Here is a 26,417-nt window from a genome sequence, read left to right as displayed (position 1 = left end):
TCAGAACTTCCCATGGCACCGCCTCGGCAGGATAGAGAAGCCTCGGTTCGACCTGAGCCTGCTCAGGCACCGACAGCCAATAGGGCCCCCTCGGTGCACGACCGCCTCGGTGACCGACGCGAGGTGCAAGGCGACCACGATGTGGTCAGCAGGCGATGGCACCACGATGAGGGGCCTACCCGAGGCTACCACTCGCACTGAGGCAGTTGCTACGATAGTGGGGAGGACCGCAGTCCTTTTCCTGGGCCACCTGGCCCTCGAGTCTTTAGCAGGGCCATCCGCAGCGCTCACTTCTCAGCCCGATTTCGGCAACCGACCAACCTCACAAAGTACAGCGGCGAGACCAACCCCGAGCTGTGGCTGGCCGATTACCGCTTGGCTTGTTAGCTAGGCGGCACAGACAATAACCTGCTCATCATCCGCAATCTCCCCTTGTTCTTGTCAGACTCAGCGCGAGCCTGGCTCGAACACCTCCCTCCCTTGCAAATGCACAACTGGCGCAACTTGGTAAAGGTCTTTGTTGGGAATTTCTAGGGCACATACGTGCGCCCTAGGAACTCCTGGGACCTTAAGAGTTGTCGCCAGAAGCCAGGCGAGTCCCTCCAAGACTTCATCCAACGCTTCTCTAAGCAATGCACCGAGTTGCCCCACGTCGGTGACTCAGAAATTGTCCAGGCGTTCCTCTCCGGCACCTCCTGCCGAGACCTGGTCCGAGAGTTAGGCCGGAACGTGCTGACCTCGATGGCCACGCCCCTCGACATCGCCACCAACTTTGCCTTGAGCAAAGAGGCTGTCGGGGCCATCTTCCCCGACAACAACACCAAGGGGAAGCGGAAGGATGAGGCCCCTGGGGCCTCGGCTCCCCACCTCCCCAAGAAAAAGAAAAAGGGTCGCCAGGGGAAGCAGGAGGTCCTCGAGGCCGGTCTAGTCACGGCCGCACATCGCAAGAATCCCTGAGGCCCTAGAGGCCCCAGGCTCTTCGACAATATGCTTAAGAAGCCCTGCCCTTACCACCAGGGCTCGGTGAAGCACACCCTTGAGGAGTGCACCATGCTCCGGCGCTACTATGCCAAGCTCGGACTCGCCAACGATGAGGCCAAGAAGAGGGGCATCGGCAATAGGGACGACGACAAGGACGATGGGTTCCCCGAGGTGCACAACGACTTCATGATCTTTGGCAGGCCTTCAGCGTGCCTCACAGCGCACCAGCGAAAGAGGGAACGCCAAGAGGTCTTCTCGGTTAAGGTGGCCACTTCCCGATACCTCGACTAGTCTCAGGAGGCGACCACCTTTGATCATGATGACCACCCCGATTATGTCCCAAACCCCAGGCAATACCCACTCGTTGTCGACCCGATCATCGGCAACACCTGGCTCACCAAGGTGTTGATAGATGGAGGTAGCGGCCTCAACATCCTCTACGCCAACACCCTAGAGCTCCTAGAGCTCGACCAGTCGTAGCTCCAGGGTGATGCCGTGCCTTTCCACGACATCGTGCTGGGGAAACGCACGTGACCCCTTAGGCGCATTGACTTGCCTATTTGCTTTGGCACTCCCTCCAACTACCGCAAGGAGGTCCTCACCTTCGAGGTGGTTGGGTTCAAGGGGACCTACCACGCCATCCTGGGGCAGCCATGCTACGCCAAGTTCATGGTGGTCCCCAACTACACCTACCTCAAGCTCAAGATGCCAAGTCCCAATGGCGTCATCACTGTTGAGTCCATGTATGAGCATGCATACGACTACAATGTCGAATGCATCAAGTATGCCGAGGCTCTCATGGAGGCCAAGACCCTCATCGTCAACCTCGGCCGGCTTGGTAGCGAGGCGACTGACTCCAAGCATCGCGCCAGGACTTTTGAGCCCACGGAGGTCGTCAAGCTCGTCCTGGTCGACCCCACCGGCTCCAATGACCGGGCGTTGAGGATCAGTGTCACCCTCGACAGCAAATAGGAAGTCGTGCTCGTCGACTTTCTCTATGCGAATACCGATGTATTCGTGTGGAGTCCCTCGGACATGTCGGGCATACCGAGGGAAGTCGCCGAGCACGCCTTGGACATTCGGGCTGGCTCCAGACCGGTGAGGCAGCTCCTGCACCGATTCGATGAGGAAAAGCGTAGGGCCATCGGCGAGGAGGTGTAGAAGCTTTTAGCGGCCGGATTCATCAAGGAAGTGTCCCATCTAGAGTGGTTAGCTAATCCTGTATTAGTTAAGAAGAAAAATGGAAAGTGGAGGATGTGTGTAGACTACACCGGTTTGAATAAAGCATGCCCAAAAGTCCCTTTCCCATTACCATGAATCGACCAAATCGTGACTCCACTGCGGGATGCGAAACCCTATCCTTCCTTGATGTGTATTCCGGTTACCATCAAATCAAGATGAAAGAGTCCGACCAGCTTGCGACTTCTTTCATCACCCCATTTGGCATGTACTGCTATGTGACTATGTCGTTTGGCCTCAGAAATGCAGGGGCCACATACCAGCGATGCATGACCTAGGTCTTTGGCGAGCACATCGGGCGAACCATCGAGGCCTATGTGGACGACATTGTGGTCAAGTCCACAAAGGCCAGCAATCTCATCGATGACTTGGAGATAGCCTTCAAATGCCTTAGAGAGAAGGGCATCAAGCTCAACCCCGAGAAGTGTGTCTTTGGGGTCTCCCGAGGCATGCTCTTGGAATTCATAGTCTTAGAGCGTGGCATCAAGGCCAACCTAGAGAAGGTCTCAGCCGTGACCAACATGGGACCAATCCGAGACCACAAGGGAGTGTAGAGGGTCATGGGATGCCTTGCGGCCCTGAGCCGCTTCATCTCGCGCCTTAGCGAAAAAGGCTTGCCTCTGTACCGCCTCTTGAGGAAATCCGAACGCTTTTCTTAGACCCCCGAGGCCGAAGAAGCCCTCGCCAAGCTCAAGGCATTGCTCACCAATCCTCCCATCCTGGTACCATCGGCCAAAGGCGAGGCCCTCTTACTCTACATCGCCGCAACGACCCAAGTGGTCAGCGCGGCCGTAGTAGTCAAGAGGCAGGAAGAGGGGCATGCTTTACCCATCCAACGACATGTTTACTTCATCAGTGAAGTGCTCTCCAAGACCAAGACACGTTACCCCCACATCTAGAAACTGATCTACGCCATAGTCTTGGCTCGACGCAAGCTGCGTTACTACTTTGAGTCCCACCCGGTGACCGTGGTATCGTCTTTCCCTCTAGGAGAGATAATCCAAAACCGGGAGGCCTTGGGTAGGATAGCCAAGTGGGCCATCGAACTCATGGGGGAAGCCCTATCTTTTGCACCTTGAAAAGTAATCAAATCTCAGGTCTTGGCTGATTTTGTGGTTGAATGGACCGACACCCAACTGCCACCTGCTCAAGTCCAGGCGAAATGCTAGACCATGTACTTTGATGGGTCCCTGATGAAGACCGGGGCAGGCATAGGTCTGCTCTTCATCTCACCCCTCGGAGTGCACATGCGCTACATGATTCGGCTCCACTTCACCGCCTCCAACAACGCAGCCGAATACGAGGCCCTCGTCAATGGCTTACAGATCACCATCAAACTTGGAGTACGGCGTCTCGACATACGGGGCGACTCGTAGCTCATCGTCGATCAAGTGATGAAGGAGTCGAACTGCCATGACCCCAAAATGGAGGCGTACTGCAAGTTGGTATGTCGCCTAGAAAACAAGTTCAACGGTCTCAAACTCAACCACATTGTCTAAAAATTCAACGGCACCGCGGATGAACTGGCAAAGATGCCATCGGCATGGGCCTCGGTCCCCCCAAACATCTTCACCAGAGACCTCCACAAGCCTTCCATCGACTATGCCTCGGCGGTAGCAGAGGGCCCACCGGTCGAGTCCACCGAAGGGCCCGAGGCCCCCTCTGTCACCGAGGCCCCCGCGGCAGAGCCCAAGGCCATGGAAGTCAGCGCGGAGCCTCCTAAGGCCAACCAAGGCATGGACTGGCGAGTCCCATTCCTTGATTGCCTCGTTCGAGGAGAGCTTCCCGCAGACAGGACCAAAGCCCGATGGCTTGCGCGACGAGCCAAAACTTATGTCCTTAGCAATGGCGAGTTGTACAGGCGAAGTCCATCTGGTGTCCTCCAACGATGCATCACAACCGAGGCAGGCCAGGCCCTACTTTGGAACTTGCATGTGGGAGCCTGTGGGCACCATGCAGTGCCTCGGACGCTCATCGGAAACGCCTTTCGCCAAGGATTCTACTGGCCAACGGCGGTTGCTGATGCCACTAAGTTGGTACGCTCCTATGAGGGATGCCAGTACTATGCACGGCAGACGCACCTCCCGGCCCAAGCCCTCCAGACCATCCCCATTACATGGCCATTCGCCATATGGGGGCTGGACATGGTTGGGCCTCTACATAAGGCTCCCGAGGGCTATACCCATTTGCTGGTAGCAATCGACAAGTTCTCCAAGTGGATCGAGGCTCGTCTGATCACTCGAATCAAATTCGAGCAGGCGGTGCTATTCTTCACCGATATCATCCATAGGTTCAGGGTTTCAAACACCATCATCACTGACAATGGGACACAATTCACTGGCCATAAGTTCCTGATGTTCTACGACGACCACCATATCCATGTGGCCTGGTCAGCCGTAGGACACCCTAGGACAAACGGCCAAGTAGAACGTGCCAATGGCATGATCCTACAAGGCCTTAAGCCAAGAATATACAACCGGTTGAAGAAATTTAGCAAGAAGTGGCTTGCTAAACTCCCGTCGATCATCTGGAGCCTGAGGAACACTCCGAGCTGAGCCACGGGGTTCACACCGTTCTTCCTGGTCTATGGAGCCGAGGCCATCCTCCCCACTAACTTGGAGTACGGTTCCCCGAGGCTTCAGGCCTACAACGAGCAAAGCAACCGTACTGCCCGTGAAGATGCCCTTGACCAACTGGAGGAAGCCCGAGACGTTGCGCTGCTACACTCGGCCAAGTACCAACAAGCCCTGCGATGCTATCAAGCCCGGCGCATTCGAAGCTGAGACCTAAAGGTGGGTGATCTGGTGCTAAGACTGAGGTAGAGCAATAAGGGCCGCCACAAGCTGACGCCGCCATGGGAAGGGCCGTGCATCGTCGCCCAAGTGCTAAAGCCCGGGACCTACAAGCTAGCCAACGAGAAGGGCGAAATCCTCACCAACGCTTGGAACATAGAACAACTACGTCGCTTCTACCCTTAAATTTCCAAGCATTGTATACATTGTTTCTCGAAATACAGTAAAGAAGCGTTCTTTAGTTATTCTAATTTTTCGAGAAACCCCCTGAACCTATCGATGGGGGATCAGTGTTACCATAACGCTACAAGGGAGACTCGGCTCTGCCTCTATAGAGGTGCCCACCGTGGGGCTCGAACAAGACTCAGCTCTGCCTCTGCAGAACCAAGCCTCCCTCAGGGGCTAGAAGGGGGGGACCCCCCCTAAGTCCTAGGCACCATTTTTAGTCGTTTTTCAAAAAAAAATTCTACGCCAAACTCTCTAACGTGCTCTGACAAATCGATTGTAAAAAACCTAAGGACCGAAAGTTTGTCTTAGGGCCAAAAGGCCGGCCGAGTCGTGAGATGACCTACGCCTCCGGGCTACGGCAACTCCCTCACCACCTTTTGCCCGAGGGGTAGCTTAGGCTCCGAGGAAGTTTTTTGCAAGTGATATGTTCAGAGACGAGAAGGGTAGAGACTTGGAAATACAATAAAAAATGATTAAAAAGCATAGACGCATAAATACTTTAAAAAAAGGCCTCGACGGCCACAAGCGTTACGATACAATAATAATCCTAATTTATTTACATAGCCCCTTTGGCCCATTTCAAGGCTTAGGGTCGCCAACGTCGAGGATCAACGTAGGAGGAACCACCTCCTCTTCGAACAGCTTGGCCAGCGCCATGCCAGGGGCCTTAGCCGCCTCCACCAGCTTCATGACCTCCTCCTCGGCCTCATCATCATCCTCAACCAAGACATAGCCGTCGCTGACGGCCTTGAGGTCGATGCTGGCGTAGTGTGAGGAGGTGGCGGTCAGGGCACGCTTGACGCCCATGTGTAGCGCCCCCCTAGAGTCGCTCGCGCACTTGGCCGCTCAACGCGACCAAGCGGCTCCTAAGGGAGCTGCCCGACTCGACCCCCTCAACCTCTAGGGCCTCGCAGGCGGTACGGGCGGCACTCTACAGCGCGTTGTGCTCCCCAATCTCGGCCTCGAGCACCGCCTGCACTTCAACAGAGGCCTCAGCTGCCCGGGAGACCTCCTTCTCCAACCCTGCGCCAAGACAAGCAGGATGGGGTTAAGCACAAAAGAAAATAAGCCGAACAGGGGCGAAGGCCTACGGGACTCACCCTCGGCTTTCTCTTTCCAGCGTTGGACCTTGACCCAAGAGGCCTCAGCCGCCCTAGAAGCCTCCTTCTCTAGCTCTGCATCACATCAGGGAGTTAGGGGTCGAACGCAAGAAGAACAAATAAAACAAGAAGCGCGGCTCAATAGGACTCACCCTCGGCCTTTTTCTTCCAGCCTAAGGCCTCGACCTGGGAGGCCTCAGCCACTTTGAGGGCCTCTGCCAGGGCACCTTTTGTCAGTAGGTGCACGCCCTGCTTCGCCCCTAGCTGCCTAGCAATGGCCTTGGTAGAGGCCGTCGCTTCTTCAGCCCGAGACCTGAAGGTGTCCCATTCGCTGGCCACCCGGGTCAGCTCCTCCTCCAGCTCCTCGATCCGTGCCGCCAAAGGGGTGGCCTACTCCTGAGTCGTGGCCGCCTCAGCCATCATATCAGCACAGTGAAGGCAGAGGTCCTCCATCTCCATGCTCCACACTGACAAAAGCTCGTTGGCATGGGCGAGCAAGTCCTTCTACCGCTGGAGCTAGTCCTAGATATCCCTCTCCCGCCGGAGGAACATCGACTTCCTGAGGGACCGGGCCTTGAGCTCCTAGACAGGCAGAACAGGGGTCAAGCACTGCGAGAAAACTTAGGAAAAAGACAACACCGCACGAGAAAAGAAGGCGCGTACCTGGGCAACACTAGGCAGATCGTCAGCCACGACGGACAGCGCTGTCCGCAGCGATCGCTCCGCAAGCTGGTGAAATTGCTCGAAGGAGCCCTAGCGCCCCCCTCGACAGCATCATTAAGGGTGAACAGAGGCTCCCCCTCAGGGTCATCCTGGCTCCGCCACAAGACGCCTGGGTGATCCCACCCGTGAGGCTCGGGTTGTATCCGAACGAGGGTCGAGCTTCCCTTGCTAGAGGTCAGAGCTGGCCGCTCCGTGGTGCTGGCCGCCTTGGCATCCGCCACCTCCTTCCCCCGAGAAGTATCATCGGAGGAGATCGAATGGACCTCCACTTTCTGGGCGCTCTCCTGCGACGGCGGCAGGCCTTGGACCAGGGGCGGTACTGAGGCTTGCCCTGCCTCCGTCTCCGCTTCCTGGGCCACCGGCTCCACCGCGCCCACGCCGGCCTCCGCCACCTCGGCCTCGGTGGTCCCGGAGGCTCCGGCCTCCGCCACCTCGGCCTCGGTGGTCCCGGAGGCTCCGGCCTCCGCCACCTCGGCCTCGGTGGTCCTAGATGCCCCGGCCTCTGTCGCCTCGGCCTTGGAGGTCTTAGGGGCCTCGACCTCGCCCTCGGTGGCCTCAGCGACTGAGGGCGCCTCGGCCCCATCTGACTCACGGGCCTCGACCTTGAGGGACGTACGCGCCTCATCCCCCGCTCGCTACGAGGCTGCCTCGGTAGCCTCTCCTTGGGCATCCAGCCCCTTTAGGTCGGCCCTCACAAGGTAAGCATGTGACCAAGGGATGAGCGGGAGGTGCTGCAACTCCACTGACAAAACACTGACCTCGAATGGGGACACAACCGCCTCTACACTGTGTCCTTCATCCTCCGCAATGGCAGAGGCGGCGATGGTGGCATGGCCCCCATGTCCGTCGGTGCCGATTGGCCCTCGTCGAACCCCAGTGCCGCCTCGACCCTCTGCGGAGGCTGTTGGGTCGCTTCCTCCATCGCCTGCTCCACCTCCGCTGTCGAGCTCGATGCTTCCCTAACGCCCGTGCCTCGGGCGCGACGGCCTTGGCCCCAGGGCAGGCGATCGCTAGCCCCGAGGCATCCTCTCCTCCTCCTCCTAGAGACGCCGGGCCGCTCGCTGACGCCCTAGGCGCCGTCCCCCTAACATCAGGGAGATGGTCTAGGGTACCCCGCCTCGCCTCGCCCTCGTCGTTGTCGCTCGAAGAATCCATCGACGACGGTGACGGCGATGGAGATGCCTCCACTGAGAGACCGTCGTGCCTTTGCTACCGGCGACATTTCTCTAGCTCCTCACACTCAAGGTTCTTCCTCTTGCGCCTTGCCTCCTCGGCTTCCTTCCACTTCTTCTACGCCTTGACATGCGCCCTGTTCACCACCCACCGCTCTGCGTCCTCGAGTACGGGCGGCGGGGAGGCTCGCACATCCCTCATCCCTTGCAGGAATGGCAAACACAAATAAGGGAATAGGAAAATGCAAGGATCAAGAAGGCCTTGGGGGCCGCAACGGCATGTGACTCACCAGAGAGATGTACCCCCACGTCGGGCGCATTGGGAATGGGGACAAACCACTGCTCCTCAGCCGCCCCTCCACCATCTCTCTCACCTGACGTAGAATCTCCTTGTCAAAGAGGGCGATGGCGGACAATCGGACGCCATCGATCGGCTCATCCGGTGTCATCTTGAACAGGCGCTGCCGCCGAGCCATCAGCGGCAGCACCCTTCGGCGGTGGAAGGCCGCCATGACCATAGCCATCGTAAGGCCATGGCTGCGCAGCCTCTCCAGTGCCTCTAGGAGCGGCCGCAGCTTGGGCTAGTCAACCACCGGAACGCCATACCTCCACTTCTCCGGCTGGCTCTCCATGACCCGCCTGGTATAGGGGGGAAGTCCGCCATCATCGTTGTGGAGGTAGAACTAGCTATTGTACCAGCGACGGTTGGATGACGTGAGCTGGGCTAGGATGTAGAGGAGCTATCGATCTTGGCACACTTGGAGAGTGCGGCCGCCGGCCCTCATCGCCTTCCGCGTGCCCGCCGTGCCCGTCGGCTTGGTGGTGAGCCCCGCCCGAAAGAGGTGGAGCCACAACTCCCAATGGGGGGCAATGCCTAGGTACCCCTCGTAGACGGTGACGAAGATGGCCGCCTGTGCGATGGAGTTGGGGTTGAAGTTGTGGAGCTCCACGCCATAGTAGTGCAGGAGCGCCCGCATGAACCGGTCCGCCGGCAGGCCGAGACCGTGCTCGTGGAAGGCCACGAAGCTCACGACGTAGCCATCGCGTGGCCTCAGCTCTGGCTCGCCCTGGAGCGATCCACTCTGGTCTGTTGGGGTCGGTAACTGGGCGGAGGAGGCCGTCATCGACAAGCGACTACAGCATCGCCGAAGACACGTCGGACTGACCCCAAGGGTCCACCTGAACGACAACAGCATCGCCGGCCATGGATGTAGTGGAGAAGGCGGCTACGGTGGTAAGGCGAGCTCTCGCTATCCCTCTCTCTCTCTCTCTCTCTTCCCCCTTCTCCCTTCTTCTCCCCGGTGCTCTCTGTTCTTAGCAACCGCTCGAGGGCAGAGAAGTCGAACGTATGCAGGAAAGGTAAGGAGGGGAGGGGCGAGGCTCGTCGCGTATTTATGAGGGAAGGGGGCGAAATGGGCGGACGACGAAATCGGGGAAGTTTCCCTCTAATCTGGCGCAGTTAATCCGGATCCGATTAAACCACCCACGCGTCCGCCTTTCCCTTATTAACCGCGCATACACAGTAACGTCCCATCCGCAGACATCACGTCGCATCCAACCGCAGCGACGGTAGGAGCCGTTCCGTCTCCCTGAGAAACCACCTCAAAAGGCGCGCCTGCCATTGTCAGCCGATGGGAGGGGAATATCCCCCACCCGATTCCTTTTATACTAAGGAACTAGGCACCGAGCCCGTTACGGTCCAGGGGTTCGAAGGCTGAGCCCCCGAGGGTCTCGACAGCCGCCCTAGGACAACAGAGTCAAGGATGACTATGGGCGAGCCCGTACATGACTGAGGCCCGAGCAAGCAATTGCTCAGGATGCCCTAAGTCGTGTTTGAGACTAGCAGGGAGGTCTCTAAATGGGATCCCACCATAGGGAGACATCGAGCCCCCGGGGCTAATTGAACAGCCCTGGGACCCACTAGAGAAGCCCTCTAGTACTTTTGGAGTGCGTCTCTGGACCACTTGCCGACCCCAATCAAATGGGGCATGGGCCTCCACTTGGACTTACCCGATAACAGCTCATCGGAGGTGTCACTACTCGCGCCCACCGAGGGTAGCCTGGCATACTCCACCCTCCTTCTGAACGAAAAGGATATGTGAGGACCGCACAAAAAAGATAGGGAAACTCCTGATCACCCTCCTGCTCTGCGTAGAGGCTTAGGGGCTCTTCCTGCAACCAAGCCGAGACCCAGCAACCCGAACTCGCACTCGTGGGCTCGGCAAACGCGATAAAACCCCTCGCTCAAAGAAAAGTCCCTAGAGGAATAAATCCACTCCTCCAAGGCCTCGGGAGCTACACCAGGCGGGTGTGCTCGCGCGCACCCACCGAGGCCTTGAGTACGAAACACCATCCCGCTAGGAGCTGCCGCAAGCCAAGTCTCATCAAAACCTCGGGAAGAGCGCTCACGCTCTCCCCAAGGCTCGGGGGCTACTGTCGGGTACCATAAAAAGGGGTCCCCTAAGCAAAAACCAAAAAATTGCTTAGACCCTGTAAAAATCAAAACCACGAGACAACCACCGGCAAACCCCCACCTTATCCGAGGCTCGGCTGGGCCGCCCGGCCCACCTCGAAACAAAATCCGGGTCCACCCAAAGCGGGCTCGGCCCAAAATGAAACCATGAGGCCTCGGACGGGGTACCGATTCTCCGTCTCGCTCGAGGCCCCGCACGTAAGGCCTCGGATGGGGAACCGATTCTCCGTCTCGCTCGAGGCCCCGCACGTAAGGCCTCGGACGGGGTACCGATTCTCCATCTCACTCGAGGCCCCGCATGTAAGGCCTCGGATGGGGTACCGATTATTTGTCTCGCTCAAGGCCCCGCACGTAAGGCCTCGGACGGGGTACCGATTCTCCGTCTCACTCGAGGCCCCGCACGTAAGGCCTCGAACGGGGTACCGATTCTCCGTCTCGCTCGAGGCCCCGCACGTAAGGTCTCAGACGGGGTACTGATTCTCCGTCTCGCTCGAGACCCCACACGTAAGGCCTCGTACGGGGTACCGATTCTCCGTCTCGCTCGAGGCCCCGCACGTAAGGCCTCGGACGAGGTGCCGATTCTCCGCTTCGCTCGAGGCCAACTCGGCGACAACCATGTCGCCTCTGCCTCGACCAATTTCCCTGACAGAACGTCACGTCCAACTAACGCGACCAACCACTCCCACGACGTCAGCCGAACGATGGCTCGACACAGCGGAGTGACCGATGAGATGGGAGTCGCATCAACACCATGCTGTCTGGGACAGGACGGGGCAGGGGTTACCGGCTGCTGTGCTCGGCACTGTGCCCATGACTGACACCTATGCGGCACTGTGCTACCTAACCCCACCTGCTCCAAGGACGGCGCGGCGTGAAGAGTCATGTCCGGGTCCCTGTAGCCTCAGAATCAGCGTACAGGACCAACTGCTCCCTCCGAGCCTCGGCTACCCGCTTCGAGGTCTCGGTAGCCTCAGGATTCGCGCCCGCCGAGCCCCCCCCCGATGGTTCGGTCTCGGCACCAACTGGGCCTTGGCTCTCTACGTTGTCAACGTACAGCGACTGGCACGTCGTTCACAGTATGCGCCATGCCCTGCATCAAGCCATCACAGAAGCTCCCACGTCGCACAGGATCAGGCGTGACCGACGCGTCGCTCCAGTACGCCGAGGACAAGGCCGCTTCACCGACCATGCCGCCACAGTGACAAGCTACAGGGCTCGGACATGCCGCCTTTGTTCATGCAACGTCACGTAGCAACCCCATGTAACGCCCCTACGCCTCCCTTCGACTATAAAAGGGGGTGACCGGGGCCGCTTAGAAGGGGGGGACTCACGAAACACATAGGCACGCACACACAGGCGGAGACATCACTCAGACAGACACATGCGCAAGCAACGCGCAACACTCTGTAATACGCACTCTGCCTCACTGCAATAGATCAATATCTCAAGCAATCCACGCCGCTCCACGCAGAGACCTAGGACTAGCTCCCTCTCTTGTCCAGCTTGTAAACCCCTGCTACGAGTATCTCGGTGCAAGGAATACAAGATTGCTCTCTCAGACTGGACGTAGGGCACCTATTGCCTGAACCAGTATAAACCTTGTGTCTCTTTGCATCACCATCTGGGATTAGGGGCACGCAGTACATTTTCACTAGTTGGTTGAGGGCTCGCCTGTCCAAAACACCGACAAACACTGAGCTCGAAGTGGCTCGGGCTCGGGGAGGAACAAGGGCTATATAGGAGGGGACCTTTAGTCCTGGTTGGAGACAGAAACCGGGACTAAAGGTCCCTTCCTAGTCCCGGACAGAGCCTCCAGCCGGGAGTAGACTTTTACTCCCGGTTGGAGAGACCAACCGGGAGTAAAAGTTAACCTTTAGTCCCGGTTGATAACTCCAACCGGGACTAAAGGTCCCCTGCAGCAAAAGCCTGCCGCAGTAGCTGTTGGACAGAGATCTTTAGTTTCAGTTAGAGCTATAAACCGGGACTAAAGGTATCTCTAGTTTCAGGCGCGAAAAATACCGAGACTAAAGCCAAATTTCAAGGTGGGATCGAAGGTCGTTTCTCTACTGGTGTACATGGTCATGCCAAGCTATGAGTGTGTTACGTGCAATAGCAGATAAGAGGATTCTTCACCTTTTCGTCGGCTGCATCCTTGCCACAACCCTACTAGTTTCATTCACATGCTAAGAGTTCCTTTGGAAGTTGCATTTTTAGAGGAATTGCCATGATGTGGCAGCTTGGTGCATGGTGTCTTCGTAACATCATCTTCGACAATTGGGGATGCAAGCAGTTCTCAAATTTGTAAATAGAATCTTATTCTGTGGGTCACCCAAAAATAAAGTCTATCCGTAGGTTCACGGACCACATCCCTACGCTACTTCCATCTCGATCGAGATTAGCTAGAAAGAAATCCTAGCTAGCTAGAATGGATAGATATGCCGTGGGCGCTCCTAGTACTAGACCGGTGGTCATGCATGGTGGCCCCTCTTGCTCATGCATGCATGGGTCTCTTTCTTGTGCTGTACCACCTGTACGAATGGTGTATATGGATCATCTCTATCGATTCGCTTTGTTGGTTTGTTCACTACGTTCTCAGCATCACCGATCACCGGCTACTGCTGCTGGTATGGTGAGTCGCGAGTGAGGTAACTAGTCAAAAAGGAAGGAACAACCTCATCAACAGTCCAACACCAAGGTCAGTAGTAGCCTGCAGCAGGTGGCCATGGCGATGGCGCCTCAGGGGCAGGCCGAGCACGAGCACGACCACCGGTCGGAGCCCAACAGCTGCCACCCTGACCCCGGCGCGGCTGCCACGAGCAGCATCGCCACCAACCGGTGGGGGCCCTACTCCGGCGCCGGCGACTTCGCCAGCAACATGGCCGTCATCCTGGCCGCCCTGCTGACCGCGCTGGCGCTCGCCCTGGCGCTCAACGCCGCCGTGCGCTACCTCCTCGGTCGCAGCCGCCGAGCTCGCCGCGGTCGCGCCGGCTCCAGCTCCGGGCAGAGGGACAGCGGTGCCAGCATCTCCGACCCGGAGAAGCCGGCCGCGGAGGCGCCACCGCCGCCTGCCCTGGTGTACTCCGCGGCGGGCACCAAGCTGGCGGGCGCCGCGGCGGAGTGCGCCATCTGCCTCGCCGAGTTCGCGGACGGGGACGCCGTGCGCGTCATGCCGGCCTGCCGCCACGGCTTCCACGCGCGCTGCATCGAGTGCTGGCTCGCGGGGGGCCGCCGGTCCTCCTGCCCGACCTGCCGCGCGCCGGCCGCTGTTGCCGCCGGATCACCTGCGGCGGTCGCGCAGCCTGAGGCCGCCGGGCCATCGTCGTCGTGAAAAGGCTCGCTCAATTTGGCCAGCAGCTAGCGGCGCTGTTGCTGTTCTTGGCAGCAGGTGTCGGTGCTTCTTTCTCTTTGCATCTGCAAATATTTTTTCAGCGGAGGAGATCGAGCAGAGGCAGTGTGATTAATAATGTGTTAATCAATCATCATATATATATACGCTGTTAATTGTTTCTTCTGTGTTGCCATGCATTAGTCTCCTTGTTGGTTTCTCTTGCTGCTTGTTAGTGTTCTCCTTTGATCCTGGCCAGCTTGAAGTAGGTGTTGCAGACAAGTTCCTTCATTTTGGAAATGTCTATGTTGATCACAAGTTCACAACAAGCTAACTAAAGTTCATCAATTGAACCAAACCTTGATTGAGTATCTAGCTACTGCTAATATGATAGTATATATATTGCACACCTGAAACTAAATAATATATCTATATCTATACAACTAATATTCCCTCCGTTCCAAATTAAAAGCTATGTATCTCGACAAAACGGATGAAGTATTAAAGAGCGAAAATTTATCCTTCCATTCTTCACTCTCTCCCCTGATGGGTCTATCCTTCACTCCCCTAAGCATAAGAGTCATAGCAGTTTTTACTGAGAACTCATGATCCATGCTCATTGGAGTTAGCATAGTATGCATCTAGTTATGATAAGAGTTTGGTTCTAAAATGTATCAACTAAGATGAATGAAGCTGTGCATTCTGTTACGATCATGTCAGCTGCTATAAATTAAATAACTATAAGGACGAAACACTTTTTTAATATGATTTTGTTCCATTCCGAAAAGGTCATTTTCGTTTTCTAAACGAAGTTTCTCTAATTTTGTTCTTTTTTTTTTTTGAAAAATATATTAACTTCTATAGTAACATTAAACAAATACATTATGTAGACATATTTCAGTTGTTCCATCTCAAGATTATCAGCTAGAAAGCCTGAAATCGATGCAGTGGTCACGGTGTGGTCCCTGTACCGCCTGTACGGCATGGCGTGGATCGTCTCTATCCCTCGATTTTGTTGGATTGCTTAATTACATTCTCAGCGTCGTCACGGCCTGATGAGATTAGCTATATTATTGATTGAGAACAATCAATGATCGATACCGTCACTGTGGTAGTTCAGCTGCCGTCATCTTGATTCGTCTACGAAAAATGCGGACGGATTGAATGACAGACACGACTACGCGAGTGCTTGCTTGAAATTTACCACGTCGTTTCAGATTCTAAGTTTGTTTTAGTCTGTACTAAATCAAACTTGTTCAATTTAACTACACTTATAGAAAACTATATCAATATCCATAATGTTAAACAATTATATATGCTGTCGACATATATTACATGGTGCATCTCATGAACCTAATTTAATTTTATATATGTTTATATAATTTTTCTATAAATTTGATCAAAACTAAAGAAACTTGACTTAGAACAAAACCAAAACAACTCAGCATTTGAAACCGAGGAAATACTCACTGTCCAAAATAACTGCAGTTCAAGAAAATACATGCAAGTATATAAATATAAAGTCTATTCTGAGTGAAACATGCAGATGACAATAACTATCAGCATTGTTGTTATTATATTATTGTCATCATCAGCTGCAGTACCACTCGATCGATCGGTGTCTGGTTGATTCAGTCAGGGTGCGGTGTGCGCGCGCTAGAACATAAGCTGGATCCGATGGCCCAATCCATCCATGTCATTTTCGGTCCACCCTCCCCTCCGCCTGGTCCCTCAGGGCACGCGCAACGGAGGCATCCACCCGTGTTGATCATTGATTCATTGGCAACGCGAAGGCTCAAACTCAACATGAAAGACCATGTATATCACTTGGATTGATCAGCCAGGCCGAGCAAATTCATCCAAAACCTCTTCTCCGGCCTGCAGGCTCCTGCCAGCACGTCCTTCAGCTTCCCCATGGAAACGGAATGCAGCCTCTCTTCCAGCTTTCCTTTCACAGCTGGGACTTGCTGCATCCAACAAAACACGCAGCAACTTCCCTGTTAAAACTAAACCCCTGAGAGGGCAAGAATCTATGCTAGCAAATGCACAATACTAAGCAAGCAAGTTGGGTAAAACCAGCTGCTGATTGCCTTTGTTATCCACAGAATGTAGAGTGCTGAAAGCTCTGCTTGGACACGTGACTCCCCAAACTCATCCACAGGGTCATGCAGGCACTCTGACAGCAGTTGTATCTCCTGGATGACAAACATATCCATCTGGGATCTCGTTGAGGGCCAGTTTTCTTCAACAGTGAGCAAGTGCTGTATCCACCAGTGTGAAAGAAACCGATGATGGTTCCATAACGACTGCAGCAATACACCACCGCAGCTAGTATAAACAAACACACACTCGACCAACAAGAATCACAAGTGGGAGAACAACGGCAGGCTAATTTTCAAACCTCTCTCCCTTGGTAGCGTCTGATCAGCATCTCATCCCACCTAAGCTCCTCCTGTCAGGTCATATACAATCAACTTTGCAGCACCGAGATGGGTTGGTATCAATTAACCATTGCCTAAAGAAAAGCAATGTTGTAAAACACAATGATATGCACATGGATCCTTTGTTATCTGTTTTGTATCACATTCATAACGGAAAGAGAGGATATGATGCCTGAAGTGATTTCAAATAACTGTAGCGAAAAGTAACTAGCTTTTAAACGAATACACCATACCTTCCATAGCAGGCAAATTTCTGACTCCCAACTAAGGGAATCCTCTCCATTCCGGAGGCGGTTGTCTAGTAGTGCAAGCAGCAGGGACTGCAAGGATGCAACAAGGCAGGTAAGTACATGTGTGGTCAATCAGATTGGTTAGCAAACAGGATACATGTGCTATACTGTCTTTAGGAATTTCAACGAACCGAAGTCCAAAAATAACATGAAGTCTAAAGCAGGGTGTGAATTCAAAAGCTCTGCAAATTGGTTTGCAGACATATTGTGCAGCTCTTAAAAGATGCTACTGGTCAATATGAAAATTGTCAAGTAATAAATAATTCTTTGCTTCAAGTATTATACAATACTAATTACAACCACAGGGAATCTACTAACTCTTCGATAGTGGAAGCAGCAGTTGTCAGCAACATGTAGCTCACTCCATCTTGTTGACTCCTTCAGTTCATCCAGCACCTTCAGAAAACAGAGTATTGGTAACTGACAAGCAGATATTCTGTAGCTAGGAAGTCCGGTTACAAGATTAAGAATCACAGAGAAAGAATTTTCAAAGAGTTCGAAGAATTGTTTATCCTCACTTGTTTCCTTGTCATGTAAGGAATAAGCCAACATCGATGCCTCCATGCGCGATAGTTCATTTTCGATTTCTGTAGAAGGCATAAAATTATCTTTGTGCGTACTATCTGTACCTGTACTTGTGTATAAGTTTAATTACCAGTTACATAGACAACATGGAACATTGTAACTTATAATATGGCGAGCTCAGTCAAATTGACACTGTTAGCGGCTTGAATAAGCAAGTATTCATGAGTTATAACCTCTGCTATCTCTTTGACCAGTATGGATTCATTCCCTATAAGCTCCAACATATCTTGATGTTGCTCAGCAACTTGTTTTATCACCCATCTCCTGTGGCAGACAGTTATTTTAAACTCTATGCAGTTTTGTTTTATTATATCAAAATCAGCTCCAAATACATAGGAATTGTCTGAAAGAAAGAGGTCAACAAGAAAGCTGGCTTCAGAAGTGCAAGATGGGGCGTACCTATGGCTCCATGTGCTCTCGTTCTTTGGAGAGTAGGAAAGGATCAAGGCACACAATTGCAGCTCATCCTTGAGCTTTGTGAAATCATACTCCGCTGATAGCACCATCTTCCTGCAGGACAACAAGAAAAGCATGTGGAATCCAATTTCCTTCCCTCCGGTGCATGGAGCTTGCGGTACTCAATTGAAGGAAAGGTGAGAAATGCAACCAAGCACACATTGAGTGACAGGCTGACAGCATTGCATACCTGGAGTTCCATGCGGTGAGTAGGTCAGGGCAAAGTATGAGTAGTGCCTTGGTGTGCCTCAAGAGATGAGTGGGCGATTGTGGGGCATCTCTTGCGTTGCAGTAGGCATCACGGGCAGCATGGTAAAGCTTGGGGAGGATCTCAGCGGAGATGGCCAGCTTGTGGTCTCGGCACCAGAAGCATCTTGTGTGATGGAACTCTGGAGGTTGGGAGGCGGAGTCGCCATCTTGGGGGCAATCTAGTGAGTAAAATTGTGTCGGGTGCACGAACCCCACCTCATTGCTGTGAATAGAATATATTTTTTTATGGGAAGAAATTAACAAACTCTGGTTTGGGAACTTGAACTGGAATAAACAAATGGACGAGGAAAAAAAGAGGCATACATGAGGGGGTCATCATGGAGGATTTGCTCAAAGTGGTGGAGGAGATCTTCGGGGAGCTGTTCCTCTCCCCCTTGCTGTTGTTCCGCTGCTGATTCTTGCTGTTGTAATTTCATTGGTCTCTGATTTTCCTTGTGAATGCGCTCGCTCCACCTAACTTGCACACAGGAGAATCAAATCTACAGCGGCGAAGCCGGTGTATCAATACGAGTAGGAGCAACAATTATAGGTTAAAAAAAAAACTAGGTTCCAAAGCTAAACCAATAGCGCCAGATCAAATACCTACAAAAACATGCGGTGCTTAATAGTTGTATAACAGACTAGATAAAACATGAAGCGACAAGCGACACAAAAGAACTTTGAGCCTACTGTGTTTGTATATCATTCATTCTCTGTGGATAATTATGGCCTTTTATTTGGTTTGGACCCATGAAAATACAGAGTATGCTCTTTAGGCGGCAAGACATCCCAATTGTTTGAATCAATTTGGTCAATTGGTACGCTCCCAGCCAGTTCCTAGTCAGTATTGTTGCTCATTGTACAGGAGGTTGACCGGGTTGGAGTATTACATTACAGATATGGTAGTGTCTTGTTGTCCACTTCAATTTGTAATTAAATTGTAGTGCAACATGTGGCATAAATAATTGTAAATATAACTGAGGATTAGGATGATTAAGAGAAACCACGAGTATATTTCAACTGAAGTAGAGAAACAATGGATGGGGAATTTCATTAGCTAGGGAAGGGGAGGCAAGCAACAGCAACCTGAAACCCGGCTCTCCTAGACTCCCTACCTCCTTGATGGCGACTTAGAGACTCGCCTCGGTTGTCGCCCGTCGTAAGCTCGCTAGCTAGGGTTTCGCCTTTGTGCGTTGGGACTGGGACTTGGGAGAAAGAACAGAGAAGGGGGCGGGCGGCGGGCGGCGGGCGGCGGGCGAACCGAGCCGCGAGAGCACCCAGCGACAGAGACGACGTGGGTTGGGTTGTCGCAGAGATGGGCCTGCGGGGGTTGAATTGTGACTTGGTGAAGCCCAAAGGCTGGACTTGCACACTTGCGGCCTGCTGGTGACACCAGCCCAATTGTACATGCGATTCACCCGCAACTACCTTCTAATGGAGTACATTATTACTCTCCGAGTACAGTTTCATCACTTTATCACTGAGCCACAGAGGGTGTCTCTGGCTGTATGCTATTCATTTTCTGCTAGTAATTTTATTTTGTTAATCCAAATCTGCGAAATTAAAGAACAGGGGGTACATGCCATAAACTGTGAAAACCATGTCATGCATGGTGGGAATTGGGATTCAGAGTTAAATAGGTGCAGGTTGGCTATGAAAACTCAAATGCGTGAACCAAGTACTCTGAAGATTGAAAGATAATAGCAACTAAATTTAGAATTGCCTACAGTGTCAATGACTGGAAATTTGGGAAATGGACCGTTGCTGAATGAGAATTCTAGTTTTTCTATAGGGAGATAGGAAGCTGAATGATGGATTGTGTGTAGTTTCGTGTTCACTGGCATGTGCACCTAGGTTGGATTGGGGTCCCTGAAGGGGTTTTTTTGTTTTGTTGTAAAAAAAAAAGAAAAAAGAAAGAAAGAGGATGCAGTCTGCTAGGTGAGGACGGCATCAATCAAACAACTCTCAAGACAAGATGGAGCCAGCACAGAACATCATGGCATGTTCAGGTCAGATCAGTATTTGTCACTAGTGCTGGATCAAACCAGCATATACATTGGATGCAGTCTTTGCAGAATCTCTCTGCATTACCTTCATTCATCATTCTCCAGTCTGAAACCATCATTCTCCACTCTCTGAAACAGCTGTCCATGCATGTTAACTAACTTGAGCAGCAGAATGCATGTTACCATGTGTTGGTAATCTTGAGGCACTGGAAATTTGGAGCTAAAAACATTTATATTTATAACTCATTGGTGGTGGTACACCATCATACATGTACAACTACAGGCTACATTATTACATATGTAGCCTTGCCTTGCATCGACGTGGCGTCTTCCACTGGATACCTACTAGTACAACTGGAAGCTAGGCCTCGACGAGCGATAAATAGCCAGGAATAGTAGCAATCAGAAGAAAGAAGAAGAAGAAGAAAAGCAAAAAAATATGGCAGGGAAATAACAAAATTTGAGAGGCAAGCAAGGAAAGAAGGGAATTGATAGGTACAAGAAGATGCTTTGCTATGTATGTGTTCAAAAAATTGGGTGCAGTGGTGGGTTGGATGGACGACGGATCATCAGCCGCGGCATCATCAGATGTCCGTGACCATGTAGTCGCGGTTGTAGGATGAGTCCATCTCGTGGACGACGAGCTTCTTGGCCGTGACGCGCGCGGCGGTGGCATTGTTGAACAGAAACACGCCGGCGTTGGCGTAGATGGCCTCGGTGGGGTAGACGCGCGAGGTGGCGGTGGACCTTCCGCCCTGCGCGAAGCTCTCGACGATGGAGTGGTCGACGAGCACGCGGAGCGAGAGCGTGGTCTCGTCCTCCAGCACGGGGACGGCGCTGCCGACGACGCGCTTGACGATGTCGTTGGCGCTGGAGGAGCGGGACTCGTCCTGGCAGAAGTGCGTGGTGAGCGAGCCGTCCAGGCCCTTGGCCACGTAGAAGTAGACGGCCGTCTGCTCGTGGAGGTGCTTGTCGGCGAGGACGAGCAGGCCGAAGGGGCCCAGCGCGCCGCGCGCCGCGGCGCCACCGCTCGTGCTGCAGTTGTACCCCACGTCGGCCTCGTTCAGCGACATGACGGCGCGGCGGTCCAGCTCGAACTCCGCCTCGATGTCCAGCTGCGTGGCGCGCCGGAGGTTGAGTGGGAACGCGGAGCCGTAGTCGATGGTGATGCCGCTGAGGTCGGTGGAGTTGGTGCGCAGCGTCTCCACTTCCTCCACGGGCCACTGCAGCAGGTTGCTGCCCGTCTTGGTGTCCAGCAGCACCGTCCGGGGGATACCCTGCGCTCGTTCACATCAATCAACCAACAAGATTAGTATTACTACACACGTCGTATGTTGTTAAACAGTTATTAATATCTACTGGTACTAGTTTGAGTTTGTATTATTGGTATTAATGAGACTCAATGTATAACTATACACTAGAATACAAATGCATGCATAATCAAGATTGCTAGATAGGTGTGGGGTATATCGTTCGTTCACCTATTGATTGGCAGCATTATGCTGCTGAATTATTCAATCCATAGCGATATACAAGCAGACAAGGCCGCCCTTTTTCTTGTTTATAAAATAAAACAAGGCAGCTCTTTTTCCTGTATACAAAATATATTCAATGATCCCAGCCTAACATAACTAACTAGTTGGGTACGTAATGCCAGTGCTGCAATGCGACCACAGCACATGGTCGCACATGAATATCAACCACTAGTCTACTCCAATATAGCAGTACCAAGTACCAACAGCAACAGGTAGGTAGGTAGCCCACTGTCTCTAATGTTATTGTTTGGAGATGGACGCAAGAAACGGTTGGCCCAGCAAAGCATGGGCGGGAGAAGCATGATGGCGACACGGTGTAACCCAAGAGACCACAAGATTTCCTATCTTCGAAATAATTTTGCATTCCTACGTGTCTCCTCTGTGGATCCCAGGCCAGGGCAAAAGCGCACAAGAAATGAATAGAAAAGAAGAAGAAGAAGAAGAAAGAAATACAGGAGAAAACGATGGCAAGGTGGTACCTGCAGCGATGCCCATCCCTTGGAGACGTCAGCGCGCTCCGAGTCGGTCTCGCCGACCCACCCCCAGAGCACGCGGCGGCGCTTGGCCGGGTCGTAGAACGTCTTGGACGCGTAGAACTTGCCCCAGTCGTAGCGGAGCCCGATGCCGACGTCCTTCTCGGCGTCGAGCGGCGTCCACGCGTTGGCGGCCGCGTCGTACCTCCCGAGCGCGTAGTAGTCATGGCGGTCGTCGTCCATGCTCGCCTTCATGACGTGCACCACGTCCCCGACGACGGCGCCGTTCTTGCCGAAGGCGTCGGACATGTCGACGCCGTTCCCGGACGCCTTGCCGCGGGTGGCGACGGGGTAGAAGTCGATGCACTCCCACATGCCGGTGCCCGCGACGCGGTGGAGGCGGCCCGGGAGGAGTTCGAAGTGCACGAAGTCCTTGGTGCGGTACACCACGGCGATGCCGCTGTGGTCGCCCTCGGCGTCGTCCTTGGAGCCGATGACGATGCGCCAGGTGCCGTCCGACGGGTCGAACCACGCCGTGGTGGGGTCGCGGAAGTCCTTGGGCCCGATCCCCGGCGGCGGGTACAGCACCGGGTTGCCCTCGTACTTGGTCCAGCTGGTGAGCAGCGGGTCGGCGTCGTCGGCGGGGACGGCCAGACACTGCACCTGCACCGAGGCGTTGGTGGAGCCCGTGTAGAGCATGGCGAGGCGGCCGTCGGGGAGCGTGGTGGCCGACCCCGTCCACACGCCGTTGGTGTCGTACCACCGGTCGGGCACCATGGCTAGCGGGAGGTGCCGCCAGTGGATCAGGTCGCGGGAGACGGCGTGGCCCCACGCGATCTTGTTGCCCCAGATGGCGCCGTCTGGGTTGTACTGGTAGAACAGGTGGTACCAGCCCTTGTAGTACACCGGCCCTGCAAATGCCATCCATCAGTTATCAGATCAGGTTAACAGGGTGAAAGCTGGATGATTAATAATCAATCAAACATGCATGAAAATATATAGATTCAAACTAAAATAGTACACCGGCCCTGCGTAATTTCGGTTGCATGCCATCAGATCAGGTAAAATTCACAGCTGCATAATTAATCAAGCAAACATGAAAAATCGATATATATGTATGTGTTCATAGATTTGATCGAATTTTACTATTCGAAGAATGAACATAGTTTTTACTCTATAATATAATATAATGTTACGAAATCGGTGGCCCAAGCCCAACGACGACGACTTGGACCAGACAACACAGCAGCACACGTGGTGTGCGTGGTAGGCCCCCGCTAAGGGCCCACGCACGCACGAGAAGGGAAAAAAGAAAAGCGCAATAAACAACGGTCGGTTTTGGTGGTTGCATTGCATGGAATCCCGGGCCTTCCGGGTATCCAGAATTTGTATGTGGATGAGCAAAAAAAAAAAAAAAAAAAAAAGGGGTGCGTGCATGTGGGTCCTAGTGCCTCGTTGGATCAGCACGTGAAGGGAAATGAATCTAATCTCACAAAATGTTCAGTTGGATGCAATGCAAATGCAGCGGTGATGATTTGTACTAATCTGCATGGATTTGAACAGAAATCAAAATCAAAATCAAAATGAATGAATAAATAATGCGGGCACGGGCGCACACACACGTACCATTGGGGTCGTTCATCCAGTTCTTCTGCGGCTGGAAGTGGAATCCCGTGCGCTGCCACTGCAGCATCGCATTGCTCCACGGGAACGCGTTCCCGCCGCCGTCAGCACGGAGCCTGCCGCCATCGTCGACGACGCCGCTCCACGCGCCGGACGTCTTCTCCGACACGCCGGCGTCGGGGCCCCTGCTGCTGCGGCGGCTCCTCGTCGACGAGGTCGTCGCTGGCATCCCGACGCTGACGCCGGCCGTCTGTCCCAACGCGGTCGTTGGGCGGGGGACGACGGCGACGCGGAGGCTGACGCCGGCGAGCGCGGCCACGGCGAGGAGCAGCGAGGCGGAGAGGACGAGCGCCGCGGCGCAGAGGGACCTACGCCTGCTCCTGCCGCCGCTGCCGGTGACCTCGGCGGACGCGGCGTCGGCGGCCGGCAGCGGCGTGTACGAGTAGGGGAGCGGCGCCATCGTGTCCCGGGTCTGCATTGCCGACGGAAGAGGATCGGAAGGACGGTTACGACGGCGGCGATGAGGGAGGGAGGGAGAGCAGGCACTGGGGATCCTATCCTATTTATAGTTGGTTGGATCGGTGCCTCCGCTCTCCTCTCATGCCGCTCTCTCCTTCTTCCTCTCCTCACCTCTGATGGGTCGGATCGGGTCCGGGCCTGGTGCTGTATTCGGCATCCGATCCGATCCGATCCGATCCGATCCACCTCCAGCTCTTTTTTTTAGCAAAGATCCACCACCTCCAGCTGTGATGCTGTCCAGCACATGGCACCGCCCCATTGGACTAATTATTTCTCCAACTGTCTGTCTCCTGGGGCCCGTGTTATTCGATCCCATCACCGTTTCCATATGCATACTCCTGCTCGTACACGACAGTCGACAGCCACGCTAGTATATACGCGCTCATGTTCCCTAGTATTTGTACCGCGTGCGTACAAGAATACGCTAACATGCATGCATGTTCAATTGTGCTCCAGAACATTCGGATTCGTCGTTGTGAAAAATATGCCCCGTTCGTGTGCCCTTAAACTTGATTTGATCCGCTTATTTTTTCATCCAGAACAGTGTTTTTCTCTCACAAATTTCTCTAGCATTCCTCCAAACCATCCAAATTCCTCTATAATTCATACAAGCGAACAATGATTTGATATGATTAATATATCTTAGAAAAATCATATCTTTTTTACGGAATTAAATGAAGATAATTTTTATATAAAAAATATAGATTTCAACGAGATCTACAAATTTCTAGTTTTGAGTTTTTTCATTTAAAGTCGTTAATATGCTAAAAAAATTAATGACATATTTAGACTTAAGGGTATTTTCGACTTTTCACACCTGCAGTTTGATGGCGTTAGAGTCCAAACTGACGGCAGTGGTATGGAGGGCACTAAAAAGTTAGAGCAGTGACGCTGAAGACCGCTGAACTTTTATAGAGACACGTAGAGTATTACGATTTTTTTTATGGCACACAAGAAATTTCCCCCTATTTTATTGCACCAACCAAAGCCCAAAATTAATTAGAAGCTAGTAGATGGAGAGAGAAGCTAAGTCAAGCATTGCAGTGCAACAATGGAACGACCAGACGAGGGAGATGGATCGAGATACATCGTCATGCGGCCAAATGCATGCATGTGTTTGGAAGAAAGTGTTGCCGACTCAGCATGCATGGGGCCGGGGCAGCTACATCTACATCTACCTAGGAGCCAGGAGGTACAATAATGCATAGAGGGACAGGCCGGAGTCCCTGCTCCTACGCTAGCAAGAGCCTGCCTAGATAGAGGGGATTTTTTTAAAATTTTAACTCTTTTTTAATATAATTTTAAATCTAACACTATCGTTTTTTTAAACTAACATTTTTTGCCGCGCCTATTATCCTGGCGCGGCCAAATACCTGTGCCGCACCATGCATGATGGCGCGGCACAGGACTGACTGGCGTGGGCCGGCCGGGGGGCTGCTGACGTGGCGGGTCCTGTCGCGCAACCGACCATGGCGCGGCAGTGCCACCCCCTAATCTGTGATGCGGCAAGACCAGATATATACCGCGCGTGAGCCCGGCCGCTCGCACGCACGCCTGCCCTGCCCACCCGCCCGACGCCCGAACGCCGCCGCCGCTGCCAGCGCCCTACTTGCGGCCGCACGCGCCCGCCCATCCACGCCGCGCACGCGCCCGCACGGCCCGGCCTCGGCCGCTCGCCCACGCCGCGCCCGGCCACTCCCGCCACGCAGCGCCCTAGCCGGCCGCGCCACAAACGTCGGCGCGTCAAGGCCGCCCGCTCCTAAGGTACATCCCTCTCGATTTCATATTTTTATTATTATTATGTAGTATAGTTAGTATTTTTTTTATCTACTATTAGTGTCTTTAACTAAATTTATATAATAGCGTACTAATATTTATGATACATAATATGTACTATTACATTAAGCATGGAGTATACTTTTATAATAAACTTATTAGGAGATAGAAATATTGATATCGTTTTTTTAGTTTTGATCAAACTTAAACATATTTGACTACTCGAGAAGCAAGATGTGTATTTATTTTGAGACGGAGAGATTACTTATAATTTTAAAACCAAAGTTTTATATGGATTGATTATGTATTTATTATCTAGTATAGTTAGGATTTTGGGTTTAGAGATTTAGGCTAGTTAGGTTAGTGAATTTGTTTGTAAACTTACTAATATTAACTTGAATTTTGTTAATTTGAATATTCTAGTGTTTTGT

The 26,417-nt window shown here is 53.1% G+C and overlaps 4 protein-coding genes across 10 annotated transcripts; 2 read left to right on the top strand and 2 right to left on the bottom strand.

Moving 5' to 3' along the window:
• Positions 1-1,650: 1,650 nt before the first annotated feature.
• LOC136475585 (uncharacterized) lies at positions 1,651-1,953 on the top strand. Its single transcript, XM_066473100.1, has one exon. It carries the CDS (start codon positions 1,651-1,653, stop codon positions 1,951-1,953), a length of 303 nt encoding a protein of 100 aa, XP_066329197.1.
• An 11,346-nt stretch (positions 1,954-13,299) lies between these two features.
• Positions 13,300-14,214, top strand: LOC136470799 (RING-H2 finger protein ATL79-like). Its single transcript, XM_066468532.1, has one exon. The coding sequence runs from the start codon at positions 13,431-13,433 to the stop codon at positions 14,034-14,036; it is 606 nt and encodes a 201-aa protein (XP_066324629.1). The 5' UTR covers positions 13,300-13,430; the 3' UTR covers positions 14,037-14,214.
• Positions 14,215-15,466: 1,252 nt separating this feature from the next.
• LOC136470798 (uncharacterized) lies at positions 15,467-19,304 on the bottom strand. Of its 7 annotated transcripts, none has more exons than XM_066468527.1 (11): positions 19,170-19,304; positions 18,379-18,554; positions 17,996-18,277; positions 17,749-17,859; positions 17,523-17,613; positions 17,283-17,393; positions 17,083-17,160; positions 16,708-16,794; positions 16,435-16,485; positions 16,124-16,339; positions 15,467-16,000 (listed from the first exon to the last, which is right to left on the bottom strand). In XM_066468527.1, the coding sequence occupies exons 2-11, from the start codon at positions 18,489-18,491 to the stop codon at positions 15,857-15,859; spliced, it is 1,284 nt and encodes a 427-aa protein (XP_066324624.1). In that variant the 5' UTR covers positions 18,492-18,554; positions 19,170-19,304; the 3' UTR covers positions 15,467-15,856. The 7 variants fall into 7 exon arrangements, with proteins under 7 accessions (XP_066324624.1, XP_066324623.1, XP_066324625.1 ...); XM_066468526.1 differs by having other exon boundaries at positions 19,141-19,302; XM_066468528.1 differs by having other exon boundaries at positions 18,379-18,528; positions 19,141-19,302.
• A 975-nt stretch (positions 19,305-20,279) lies between these two features.
• Positions 20,280-24,235, bottom strand: LOC136475453 (sucrose:sucrose 1-fructosyltransferase-like). The gene is made up of 3 exons (XM_066472924.1): positions 23,695-24,235; positions 22,075-22,979; positions 20,280-21,337 (listed from the first exon to the last, which is right to left on the bottom strand). The coding sequence occupies exons 1-3, from the start codon at positions 24,167-24,169 to the stop codon at positions 20,645-20,647; spliced, it is 2,073 nt and encodes a 690-aa protein (XP_066329021.1). The 5' UTR covers positions 24,170-24,235; the 3' UTR covers positions 20,280-20,644.
• Positions 24,236-26,417: the final 2,182 nt, after the last annotated feature.

This window comes from Miscanthus floridulus, chromosome 8, assembly GCF_019320115.1.
Source record: "Miscanthus floridulus cultivar M001 chromosome 8, ASM1932011v1, whole genome shotgun sequence".
Lineage (NCBI taxonomy): Eukaryota > Viridiplantae > Streptophyta > Magnoliopsida > Poales > Poaceae > Miscanthus > Miscanthus floridulus.
The sequence above is the reverse complement of the archived record's forward strand: the minus strand, read 5'-3'. Positions and strand labels throughout refer to the sequence as shown.

Coding starts and splice junctions, on each gene's coding strand:
- LOC136475585 (XM_066473100.1), top strand. CDS start 1,651: ATGGTGGTCCCCAACTACACCTACCTCAAGCTCAAGATGCCAAGTCCC.
- LOC136470799 (XM_066468532.1), top strand. CDS start 13,431: ATGGCGATGGCGCCTCAGGGGCAGGCCGAGCACGAGCACGACCACCGG.
- LOC136470798 (XM_066468527.1), bottom strand. CDS start 18,491: ATGAAATTACAACAGCAAGAATCAGCAGCGGAACAACAGCAAGGGGGA. Junction 17,614..17,748: donor GAGAGCACATGGAGCCATAG/GTACGCCCCATC, acceptor TGTCTGCCACAG/GAGATGGGTGATAAAACAAG. Junction 16,340..16,434: donor GACGCTACCAAGGGAGAGAG/GTTTGAAAATTA, acceptor GTATTGCTGCAG/TCGTTATGGAACCATCATCG.
- LOC136475453 (XM_066472924.1), bottom strand. CDS start 24,169: ATGCAGACCCGGGACACGATGGCGCCGCTCCCCTACTCGTACACGCCG. Junction 22,980..23,694: donor CTGGATGAACGACCCCAATG/GTACGTGTGTGT, acceptor TGGCATTTGCAG/GGCCGGTGTACTACAAGGGC. Junction 21,338..22,074: donor AGGGATGGGCATCGCTGCAG/GTACCACCTTGC, acceptor GAACGAGCGCAG/GGTATCCCCCGGACGGTGCT.